Raw genomic sequence first — 12,434 nt, 5'->3', positions numbered from 1 at the left:
TTGGACACATCAGTCTCATACCATTGTTGACATATGGCTCCTTGAGATGTATTGTGTTACAGATGACAGATTTCCCCTGTGTATGGCTTGTATGGTTAGAGCAGTCAAAATGAAAACTTCTCCTTTGAAAATAGAGTACATTATTTACTACCAACTGCCAAACCTACGTGATGACTTTCATGACCTTTCTCCAACTCTCTGTTTCAAAGCATGGGCGTTACATACTTCCTAATTCTAAATAAACAGGAAAAGCCGTTCATATTACAAAACCATTTGGGGAATAGAAACCAAAATGAAAAAATAAAGTTTAGAAATGTAAACTTAAATTTGCTACCATCAGTTCTGCTTTTTGTCCATTTACTTTCTGGAAATCTGATTACTGTAGAATTATCGAATTATGTTTAATTAATGATAAAATCTCTGAAAACTTGCTGGTACATTTTAAACAATTCAACTTAACCTCAGGCAAAAATATAGATTTGTACAAATAGATTTTTACATAAACAGAAAACCCTTCCATTGCTGTTATTCCTTTGCTCACATTGTATAAACATTGATTATGTTGTACACAGAAAAATAAATCATAAAGTTTTTGTGAATATATTCTGTAGTTCACATCAATGTGTTGAACCCGTGTTAACCCCCCTGCCTCTGTCCGAGCAGGTGCCCTGTGTTTGGAGCCCGAGGAGGTTGCCTCTCTTCAGGCAGGTGCTCTGAACCTCCCATGGCAGGATGAGCTGTGCTGTGATTCACCGTCAGCCCACCTCACTGTGAAGGTGGACGGTGTGCACGCACTGGAGACAAACCACTCTGAATCAAGCCTCCCACACTATGCTCACTGCAACTTCAGGAGCCTGACAGCCACATCACATCCTCACAAGCCCTCTGGTGGTAAATATCTTTTAATAAATGAATCATGTCTGTCAGTAGTGTTAAGTACACAACCACATATTTGCCGTTTTACATAATTGAAAAATGTTGATTAGCTTGTCATGGCTTGTCTGGATGTTTCTGTCTTGGTTACGTGTTTTAAACAAGAGTTAGCACGTAGGCAGTTATTTAATGCCCTCTTATTTTCATTTTCACTTACTGAAGTCATTTTATAAACCCATATAATATTAAACTCTGATCTGAGATAGGTTTTATAGGGGTTGATTGAGGTTTCATCTCAACCTTCCACAATCACAGAGTGTGAAATACCAAACTGAGGCCATCGAGATTAATGAACCAGACTATCTGGCATCTACTTACATGCATTGTGACACGTTGGCAAGTGTGTTTCCTTAACTTTAATCCAAGACCATGTTGATTTAAATATGGAGTGTGGGACTTTGATATATCAGTGACTGTCTGTTACAAGTTAAGCCCTTGCCAAACGAGTTCACACAATGCTGATTAGATAACTCTCTGTTTGATTGTGGTTATGATGAAAAGGCAAATGTTAATTTCCGGTCTTTGATAAGACTTGAACAATTGTTTCCAAAGTTGGATGCGTTACAACACCTTCTCACCACACCTAAACTCCTCACTGTTACTGTCTGTTTAGCTGTGTAGAGAGCACACTACTTTTAGAATTGTCTCTGAATGTTGGATTAGACATGCAGAATCATCCAGTATCAATGTAATTACCATGTTACTGACCTGACTTACACACTGTTACTGAAGCTCAGGGTTGCAATGATTTTAAGGAATCTAGTAGTTTTTGACCACGAGTGCTTTGATGAGTGGGCCCCTGTTTTATTTGTATCCTGTGTTATATTAGCAGGTGACATGATACACATTCCAGCTGGCAGTTTCACGCCATTTAAGGCTCAACTCCAGACAAAATGTACAATAAAAATAGTGCTCAGTACAGGACAAACATGAGTCTCTGTATGAGAGAACACAAACATATTTAACTGTGTATTTCAAAGGAAATCTTTAAGTGATATACCTGTCTAGCAGCAGGGTAGCTGATATGGCTCTTGCTCATCAGAACAAACAGCAGGAGTAAAATGGGAGAGCCTCACGATTCTGTCTGCAATGCCGTCACTTGTCACTGATAGAGACGCCCCCAAAGATCAGCATGACAGGCTCATTACACTTTAATGACTTTTCATTAGGCATCCCTCCTTGCCTCCTGTCAGGGTGGGTGACCATGAGAGTCTTCTGCTTTGATCATTTCACAAGACGTTCTGACTCATGAGGATTCCCTTTTCCTTCAGTCAGCACAATAGAATCAAACTAGATGTTATTACTTCTACTTATCTAGGAAATGGTTCAGCACCAGTTTAAACTGTCCAACTGTGGGCTGGTTAACGTGAGTCACAATCATAAAATGCTCTCTTGATATTGTCGGTGTGGAGGTGAAGATGGAGGTGAGGCAATATTCAGGCGTGAGGGAGGTGAGGAAGATTTGTTTGTTTGCATCGATCTGGGAGGCACAGTGACGCATCCAAATCAATGGTGATTAGCTAAACCCCTTCCAGCTTCAGGTCTAGGCGGTGGTAATTAAACAGTGATGTTAGGTGCTTATGCTGTGCTTTCTCATTGTGTTATGAGGCCTTTTGATTGTCAGGAGTGTGTTTCATCTTCTGTTACACACAATCCAAGATCCACAGAGATTCTAAATTTTAATTTCATAATTTTTCATTGTCATTTTACTTTCCAGATTTGTTGTTACTTTTAGCAACAAAAACATCTCAAAGACCAGAGTGGATTAACAAATGCCTTGAACATAGAAATACATTTTTATAGATATGAGGAGCTCTGGCCACGTCAGGTCCTAGGTAATGACCTACAGTAGAGTCTATAATACGCAGAAATATTTTATATAAATACTAGCCATTTGTTCTCATATAATCTGCAATATATATGTTGTGTATGTGACATTAACTGGTAGGTGTGGTTGTAAATTTTGTAATGTATTTGTAAATGTAATTTTATATCAGAACTATACTGGCATCTAAGTGTAAATTATTTCAGCTTAAGAAAAAAAGAAATAATAACTTATTTGACCTAAAATGGATGAATCTAAGACTTAAAATCCTCTTTTTTACCTCCATGACTAAGTTGGTAGGAAACTTGGACTGTCACCATACTGACAAATAATAATTCTCTCTGTTTATAAAAGCAGAGGATTAGTTCTCAGAATATTAAGCCAGACTGCTTTCTCGGAAGCCTTTATCAGATAATGACAGTTAACTGGTGGAGATGGCACTGTTGGTGCTACTAACATCCAAATTTAATTTCTTGTCAGGCACCTGTTTGGACATGCTGTGCAGAATTGATGAAAAGTGGGAGAGTTTGACTTGTGATCTTCAGTCTCACGACCCGCCTTCAGACACAATGAATACTGCTCTTATGGCAATTAGCTTACAGCATCTGCTGTGAGTATGAAGCTGCACACACTTATTGTTTAATTCCTGTCCTGCTGCTTCTCCACTGTGTGTGTGTGTGTGTGTGTGTCTATGTGTGTGAAGCTTACCCAACGGCGCAGCGGGAGGTTAAGCATGTCTGTTTGCTTTGATTAGTAGAGGGGAAGCTATGTGATATCACACTGACTCCAGGCTCTTATTGTGGTTGGGATAAAGAGACCAATTCTCAATTGGTCTATAGCACATTTAGCAAGACACAGAGGGCAAAGTAAAGCTGTTGTGCAGTCAAGGTTCTGAAAAGTTTGTTTCCAAAGTCAAAATATGACAAAACACCACAAGGTCCATTCATTAGCTTTTCTGGAGTTTTTGATCATGTCACAAATATTCACATTTGAGAAGCTGGAATCAGAGAATTAATGTCTTCTTAAAAAATACTTAAAATAACAAACTAATTATGGTGATTAGTTTTCTGTTGATCAACTTATTAATCGACTGATCGATCCAGCTGCAGTATCACACAATCTTCATTAGCAGGTGTAGTTACTAAGTTGTCCTGGATTTGTAGATGTTTTTATGTCTGTTTTTTTCTGTGCACTTGAAGGTCTTCTCCTCTATGCTGCTGAAGATCATTTGATATGATCAAAAGGAGATTAAATGTGATAGACGTCTGCCTAATTGATTTTAAATGGTCTTATTTTGTTTGCATGTTTGTTTACATCTTTTTTGCTACTTTCTAGATGTTCAGTGATGCTTAGTTTTCATTATATTACATTCACTAAGGAAACAGAGTGACCAAAGTAGTTTTTGTCTTCATTTCTAGCTCCAAGAAAAAGGGCTCAGAGGTGAATTATGGGAATGACGCATCTTATAACCCTGTCGTCTGTGAAGCAGAGGATTCCTTCATGTGCTCACTCCCACTTGACACTACGACAAGCTTTGTTACCATGGTGACTGTCAGCATCGCTGAAGCTGTAGCTCCGCCAATTCTGCTCAGAGTTCCTGCCCGACCTGGTAAGAGAGGGATTTCTTTCTTTTTCACTCTTTGTTTGTTTTGTATTACAGTTATATGTTGCAGTTTGTCTGAGTTTAAAATGATCCATAACTTCTTAGTCCACCTCAGTTAAAACAACTAATAAACTAAAGTCTCTCAGCCAAAATTGAATCAACATTCAGCATGCAGTCATACACGCAGAAATCTGCCCCAGAGAAGGAAGCTTCCTGTTTTCTTTAGGAAAAAAGTACTTTACTGTGGTCATTGCTGAGATGCATAATGGCATGACCTGATGACATTCTGCTGCACTTTTCCAAAGGAAAGGAAGACTTACAACTTACAACTTTAGATAGTGTGCTTATAAGAGGTTTATTAATCTTTACTACTATGATTTAAAATGAGGCATATTTTATAAGATGTATCTAACGGCTGTATTGATAAATTAATTAAATATCTGTTGGAACAAGACTTCAATAATTTGTTACAACTGACAATAGCAATTACAGCTTACACGCAAACTCCATGAAATATGCCTTCAGAGAAAGTACAACCCATTTCGCAATAAGTTAGTAACTAACATACAGTTAGACTTGCCCTACCTCTGGGAAACTCCACCTTTCTCTGTCCTACAGCATAAATCTGTGGTGCATTTTTGTCAGTAGTTTTTTTTTATTTGTATTTTTGAGGAACCATCTTTCTGAGCTTGCCTCATTTATTTGTGCTTCATTAAATCATTTCGTACATTTCTTACAATGCAATCCCTATGATACCATTTAGCAATAAGAGCGAGGAATGCAAACTCGACTGCAGTCAACTGTCCAAGTGCAGTACAGTAAGCCATTAGTCCAGCAAGTTCCTGGCATTCACTTTTGTACAGAGTAACCAAATTACTGGCATTATAGCATCAAGAATAAAACAGCCATGTGTGAAGAGGATACAGCACTACTTAATGTCTAAAAAAAACCCAACCACCACAGCAATGCATCCTGACAGATAAGGTGAAGGAGTTTCATTCGGGTGTGATTGGCAGACGTGACTGGAATACAGCTGAGAGCAGCTGAGCCATGGCCTTCTCTATGTGTGGGTGATTTCGGGCTGTGAGATCTCTGCAGTGATAGACAAGGACTTTCCATGCTGTGTTTGTTCAACTAGACCTCTTTGGTTAAACTGACAGAGCATAACAGAAACTGAGCAGTAGCCTCATGTTGTCCAGGTTGGACATTTGTTCACTCTGTACATTTACCCTTTTGCTCCTGTTTTAGTTCAGTACAGCGTTAATAACACAGCTTTTGTCCCTCTGAGTGCTCTAGAAAAAAAAGTCCAATAATGTTTTCTTCCAACCTTTAGATGATGATTGCCTTGATGATATCTGATGAGAGCCAAGTATTTAACCTTTCAGAAGCAAATAAAAAAAGGATTTTTCTTTTTTTTTAATCTGGATGTCAGAGACTAAGCAGTCTGGAAAATAAATAGTAAAGTAGTTACTCATGATGTTGAGTAATCTCCTCGCTCCCCGTAGGCATATTTGTGGTTAAATGAGAATCAATTATCTCTGACTGTATTTGTCATACATGAGTTGTGTACTGGGATATATTTGCCTGTCTCACTTCAATTAATGTGAAACAGTAATTTAGTCTTAATATCAGGCTCAATACACTGTAACGATAATTAATTAAAAAAGTACATTTCCTAGTTGCACAGTTTGATTCAAAATGGATTCATTGATATCCAAGTACATAAACTTCATATGTATGTAAAGATCCAAAGGTGAAGGGGATTTCTTGTTTGTGCCAAGCAGAGAAATGCCATTATGTGCTGTCTGTATTCTTCATTAAGTCTATACTCAAGTTGTGATTGATTCATTTATTTAATAATCCTGATTATTTGGTAACTCTGGCATGAGGACTAGAACAGTATTGATCATCATCGCATGAAGAAAAGTTTAATTACATCAAATGCCACCTTTGGATGTACAGTACAGTTGCGTCATTTTCTCAGAGACAGTAAATGACTAGCCCTATATATGCTATAAACAAATTAACAATTGACCTTAAGGCCACACAACAGATTCTCAAAATCCCTAACAGGTAGAAACTAATAGTACTTTTATAAGCCAGAGGGAGGAACTTAATCTTCTAATTTTACTTCCTGTTATTGTAATGATCTGTAGGATTTAGTAACCCTTGATAATGCTGTCGGATATTAATGTGGTATTAAAGTGGCTTCATGATTGTGAATAATTTGTGTATTGATTCTGCTGTGGAACATACTGTATACATGATATTCTCTCTGTTTAATACTACAGTGAAACCCAGTCCTCCGGTCAACCTTTCACATATGCAGACTATTGAGGCAGAACTGATTTTACACTGGGATGACCCAGAAGACATTGATTCTGGTCTGCTGAGATATGAGGTCCGATACTCTTCTAACACCAATCATCCAGCCTGGCAGGTAAATACTAACTTGTGCTACACTAAGCAGAGATAAAATACCATATAGACTAAGAGGCACCTTGTAAGAGTTTGCCACTGCACTCACTGGCAGTCATGTGCTCTGACATTTCCTGTAGGTTTCCTTTAGGTTAGGCTTGTTTTTACTTTATCTTGAAACTAAAAGGTCACATTTGTTATTCTCTATTCATTTTTAGCATGAATACTGTAGGTGCCACAGTGCTTTGATTTGGTCCTAAACAGTGATTATTATCTGTGATTTTCAAGAATATTCCATTCAGATGCAAATGATATTACAAAAGCAGAAGGGAAAGTACCAAAAATATGTCTTCTACAGTAGGCCAATTATGACGGACAAGAATTTGTGTCAATTAGTTGTTTGTGAAGCATACAGTATGTGCAGAAAGATTACAGCAGTTTGTGGAGTAAATACTGTATAACGCTTCTATTTTAAAGTGCATGAAAACAAAAAACCACAGGATCTTATACAAGTTATGCGGGTCACACATTGACTGCCTGTATTTGCTTTTCACTGCAGCAGCACTGCTTGCACACAGAACACATTTCCACGGTCATGATCAGGTGCTTATTTAGTATGACTTGCTTGCTTGCAGCAACTGTTTTAATTGCCTCATAGAGTGCTGTTAGAATTCAACAGTGCTCACAGTGTTCAGATGCTGTATGATTCATTTAGAAGTGAGACTCCTATGAATAAAGCATGTTTTCAGTTATTCTCTTTAGATCTTTTTAATAGCTTGGGTGTTAAGAAGAAGTATTGTTTGCTATACATTTGATACTTCTTAAATTTAGAGTGATAATTTAAGGAAACAACCTTAATTTGTTTTTAATATGTGGTATTCATACTAGTAGAAAAAAGAGGGATTATCTACTATTACACTGCTTTGAAAGAGTTTCCCAGATAATGTATTCCTTTAGTTTTTTACTGGAAAGCACAAAGAACCTGTCAGATATATTCATACACACATACCCTCCAGTCAGTCAGATTTTGTGTTAAGGTAGTAATTACACTTGATGACGCAACAAGCAATGACAGATTTTGAGTCAATCATCACTCTATTAGAACATGCCCATCTTTGCTCAGATGAGTTTGTGTAAATGTTTGTTCATTCCCTCCCTGCTGTCGTCAGGTGGTTTCTGTACCCGCAGAGCCCAGGATGCTGCTGGATTTGAAGCCCAGACTGAACTACACTATCCAGGTTCGCTGCTCCGGCTTGGATGAACCCCCACTGTGGAGTGACTGGAGTGAACCCTACCACATTTACCTGGACAGTAAGGAGCATTCTCTTTCAACTGCTCAGACTGAAATAGATACGGACTGGAATAAAATAGAGTAACACAAAAGACACCCAAAAGTGGAAGTTTTTGCTTTTTATTATTTTGGTTCTTTTCCTCATACACCTTTGACAGAAATCACTTAGTAATTGTGTTATTTAATTCAATATTTTGATTATATTAAGTCTGCCTTAAATATTGCAAGTTGGTTCCTCTGTTTTCTTATTGAGATTGATTGATTTTGTTATCTAAATGAAATGTAATCAATGGTAAATACAGAAATGCAGCTAACTTTACTTATTTTCTTTTCATTTTTGTTGTACAAAATATGGTTGGGCCAGAACTAAAAAGAAGACAGACAGTGAGTTGTGTTGTCTCAGAACTAACAGCTGAGCTGAGCAGCAATTGAAAGATTGGATTATCATAAAATTAAGGAACAAAATTATACAATTTCACCTTTTCACTGGCTAACATCCAAAGTCAGTCTTCCTGACTGCAATTCAAATCTTGTGTTTTGAGAGATCCTGTAGAAAAGAACTCATCATTGACTGCGGCGGGTCCAAGAACTAACCTCAATTATCTCAGGTAGATTTATGTCAGTGCTCAACTATTGAAAACGAGGCAAGCTCATTAGCCTGAGCCATTAATGAAGAGCTCATTTTGGTGTGGTCACAACAATAGACTCTGATTCAGAGGTTGGTCTCAAGCTTAGTTACCAGCTATTAATCATACAGTATGACACAATGGCATTAAAAAAGGAGATAGTCACAGGCTGTATAACAGGTTATAGAGGGGATCATGAAGCAGGCATCCAGGTGCAGTACTCTAGTTTTTTAAAAGGATGAAACTGAGAACAGAGAAATGAGATTTGTTGGCACTTCACGATCCTTTTTAAATGCAATCAGAGACTGCAGGTTGGTTGTTAGTCAGATCATTCACGATAGAATGATAGAAGTGTGTGTGTGTGTGTGTGTGTCTGTAAGGACGTGATTTTGTCAAGTTAGTGTAGTTGTTAAAAGTTTGGGAGAGTCAGCAACTTGTGAGTCATCACATTGAAACAACACACAGAAACCTTCCTGTATTACCAGTGGTGGCAGGAAGTCTTCCAAAAACAGCAGAGTGAATTCATTGAAATACTTGGGGAAGGTAAAATAAATACTCTAGGGAAGGTTTAGTAGTATATAAAAAAAACTAACCCTAACTCAACAACTTGTAATGCAAGAACCCATGTACAAACAAACAACAAACTATAACTTTCCACAGAAGTACCACAAAGCATGAACAGTAATCATGATCATGAAAAGGCCTTTCACAGGCTTTTTTATTTATATTAAAAGTTGTGTTTTGTTGAGCTCTTTCCTTTTGCTGATGAGTCACAGTCCTTGCATGACTGAAGGTGTTTGTCTGTGGTTAGATAACCCTCATACTCAGTCCATGTCAGACCATGTGACACATAATGGATTTTAAGAAAGGTTTCTTTTTTTTTCTTTTCTAAAATTTATAATTGAAACTGTGAATGAATGAGAATGACTCAAATGTTTGTTTGATAGAAGGTTTTTGTTTTATTCTCCTTTTTTATGTTCATGAAGCTTTTTGTGTTTTGTGACTCCCTTTCTGGAAGGTACATTGACAGAAAAATACTGCAAAAAGATTTATATTATAATCAAATCATATCCTGATGTTTTTTGTGTATGTTCAGCGGTGAGCTACATCCCTGAGAAAGTGGTGGCGCGCCCGGGAGAGAACGTAACAGTTTATTGTGTATTCAACGACCACAGCATCAATGCCAGCACGGCCATGTGGATGCTCAACTTCCAACAGCCGCTTCATCGCAGCCAGTACCACCCAGTCAACCAGTGGGTAAGAAAAAACTCTTCTTCCAGGGCTTTGCTCTGTTTCTTAGTGTGTTTCTGGGAACATTACCAAAAAGTTAAGTGACTTCCCTGTGTATTTTTAGAAAAGTTCAGTCTGTGTAAATATGTTTATAGATCTGACTTTCTGTTCCCCGAACCAGGTCAGCCAGATCACAGTGCGCCCTTCAGAGACTCGAATGTATGACCTGCTGCAGTGCACGCAGGAGTGGACCATCCCCTACAGCCAGATCTATGTAGAAGGTGAGCTTTGCATATACAGTAACTACAGTTGTTACATGTCCAGTTATTTACAGCTTAAGAAATGTATGATCTGTTTTTAGTGTGTATTTAACTTCTGATGTTTTGAAATTGCTCAAAGTCCATGTTGCTTTTGTGACTGTGTCCACTGCAGTGGACAATGACAGGAAAGAAAGTGGAGTCATGTGATAGCAAAAAAATGTGAACCATTATAATCTCAGTTCACTGAGGTCAACTCAGGGGAAGTTTATTTTTATTTTCCCTGAAAGTGTTTCTTACTGTGATCTTCAGGAGCATCCATTGATATAAAATGTGAAACCAACGGTGATATTGATGCTATGGACTGCAGCTGGAAGAACACACAGTGGACTAAACCCAAATTCCTATCCAGGTAAAGTAGGGTTAATATACAGTAGCTATTTCCTTTGATAATGTGCATTTTTACTGAAAGCTCAAATCAACACCGGGTAATGAGAGAGAAAATCTAGAAGCTATTTATTATTATTATTTATTTATTATTATTATTACTGAATACAGTCTGCCAGACAACACTGGTACAATCATTGCACACAATCAGGAAATACTTGTCCTTAATCGTGTGAAGTGATGCCTGGAGGTTTCTTTGAGTGGTTAACTTCATGTCAATGAGTTCAGTTACAGTTCTCATAATTACAAGGATGTTGTGTCTGGACATGCTTAATAGCTCTTGTGCAGCACCAGAAATGACTTTCTTTTCTTCAGTTCTCCATCTGTTAAAACATAAAAGGATTAATACATTTTGGGGGTTTTCAACTACTGTAAAAAAAAAAAAAAAAAACTATTTAAAGGGAAATTTTCATCTGCAATGAGGAACATTTCTTGTGTGTTCACTTTTGGTTTGTCCTATAATCATAACTTACAGTAATGTTGGCAAAAAATACTGGTACACATCTGCTGCACTTCTCTGGCATGAAAACTGTGCTGATCAGATTGTATTAAGTGGAGAAAAAAGGAAGTGAAATTACATGAGACTATTTTTTCACTGCAGGTGGGCTGATCTGCCATGTGATGTAATGGAGGAAAGGGAGAGAGCAGGTGAGAGTGTGGGAGAGATGGGACCTGTTTGCCTCTCTCAGAAATCCTGTACCATCCAGCCCCTGAGGATGAACTGCTACAAGTTGTGGCTGGAGGTGCCATCCCGTCTGGGCCCTATCTGGTCCAAACCTGTCTACCTGTCACCCATAGATCATGGTGAGTAAGAGTAATTTTCAAAATGGAAAGAAACAGTGATTACCTTGTATTTAGCAATGCTCATATCAATCTCATAAGATGAGAAGAAACGCAAGTTTTTTTGTTTCCACGGTAGTGTTTGTCCATTATCCAGCATTGTTTTTTATCAGATCTTTTATAACAGCTGTCATACTTTCACACAACAAACCTATAATACTGAGGTTTATGAAATTGGTTGAGACTGACATGGTCTAATGCCCTGCTGTTCCACCTGCAGTGAAACCACACACACCGACTAATGTGAGGGCAGTGAGCCGGAGCATCGGGGTCCTGACGATCACATGGGAACCACCTTCTCTGCCAGTTGAGGGGCTCCAGTGTCAGTTTCGTCTCCACTCACTGTCCACTGTCAGAGCTCAGCCAGAGTGGAAGGTGAGATTTTCTGTTTGATTATTAGTTTTGCTAAGCAGTACTATAGATGGTATTTGGCTGACCCTATTATAGGAGGTAAATTGAAGAAAACTGTAACCTCAATTTGATTGGAGATATTATAAAGTTACCAAATGATAGATTGCCACAGAGCACTTTCAATTCACTACTGTTCAGTATTGTATTATTGTTAAAAAAGACAAGGTTCACATTAAAGTATCTTTGGTCTACCAAGAACAATAGAAACCAATATATAGGAGGTCACACAGGTCTGGGACTCAGCTGGTTCAGCTAATTATCTGTCATATCTACTTAAATGATACTGGTTGCTTTGACATAGCATCATCTGGTCAGTTTGACATAAGCTGATACAAGCTGGTTCCTGTCTTCTGATTAAAACATTATTTTGGAAATTGGATGGACACTATTTATAGCTTGTTTTTGCCAAAATTCACTCAAAATGATGATAAGGATGAGGAAACCATTTCCTATTGTTGCACCAGTTAAGTAGATAGATAGATGAACCAGATGTGTACTCCACTCCAAGATATTGGAGGTGGTTTTATTTTTTTGAAATGGGCCTTAAGTAACT

General features: G+C 37.9%; 1 protein-coding gene across 1 annotated transcript in view; it reads left to right on the top strand.

Moving 5' to 3' along the window:
- The window catches only part of lepr (leptin receptor), a 39,721-nt gene that overhangs the window by 19,667 nt on the left and 7,620 nt on the right, over positions 1 to 12,434 (top strand). Inside the window, exons 4-13 of the mRNA XM_053322006.1 lie at positions 664 to 891; positions 3,239 to 3,368; positions 4,177 to 4,367; positions 6,653 to 6,801; positions 7,949 to 8,090; positions 9,793 to 9,953; positions 10,108 to 10,207; positions 10,496 to 10,595; positions 11,232 to 11,434; positions 11,691 to 11,845. Of these exons, the coding sequence (XP_053177981.1) occupies positions 664 to 891; positions 3,239 to 3,368; positions 4,177 to 4,367; positions 6,653 to 6,801; positions 7,949 to 8,090; positions 9,793 to 9,953; positions 10,108 to 10,207; positions 10,496 to 10,595; positions 11,232 to 11,434; positions 11,691 to 11,845 (1,559 nt within the window). The remainder of the gene's footprint in view (positions 1 to 663; positions 892 to 3,238; positions 3,369 to 4,176; positions 4,368 to 6,652; positions 6,802 to 7,948; positions 8,091 to 9,792; positions 9,954 to 10,107; positions 10,208 to 10,495; positions 10,596 to 11,231; positions 11,435 to 11,690; positions 11,846 to 12,434) is intronic.

The sequence above is a fragment of the Scomber japonicus genome, chromosome 7 (genome assembly GCF_027409825.1).
Source record: "Scomber japonicus isolate fScoJap1 chromosome 7, fScoJap1.pri, whole genome shotgun sequence".
NCBI classification, from domain to species: Eukaryota; Metazoa; Chordata; class Actinopteri; order Scombriformes; family Scombridae; genus Scomber; species Scomber japonicus.
This window is presented reverse-complemented; position numbering and strand designations above follow the sequence as displayed.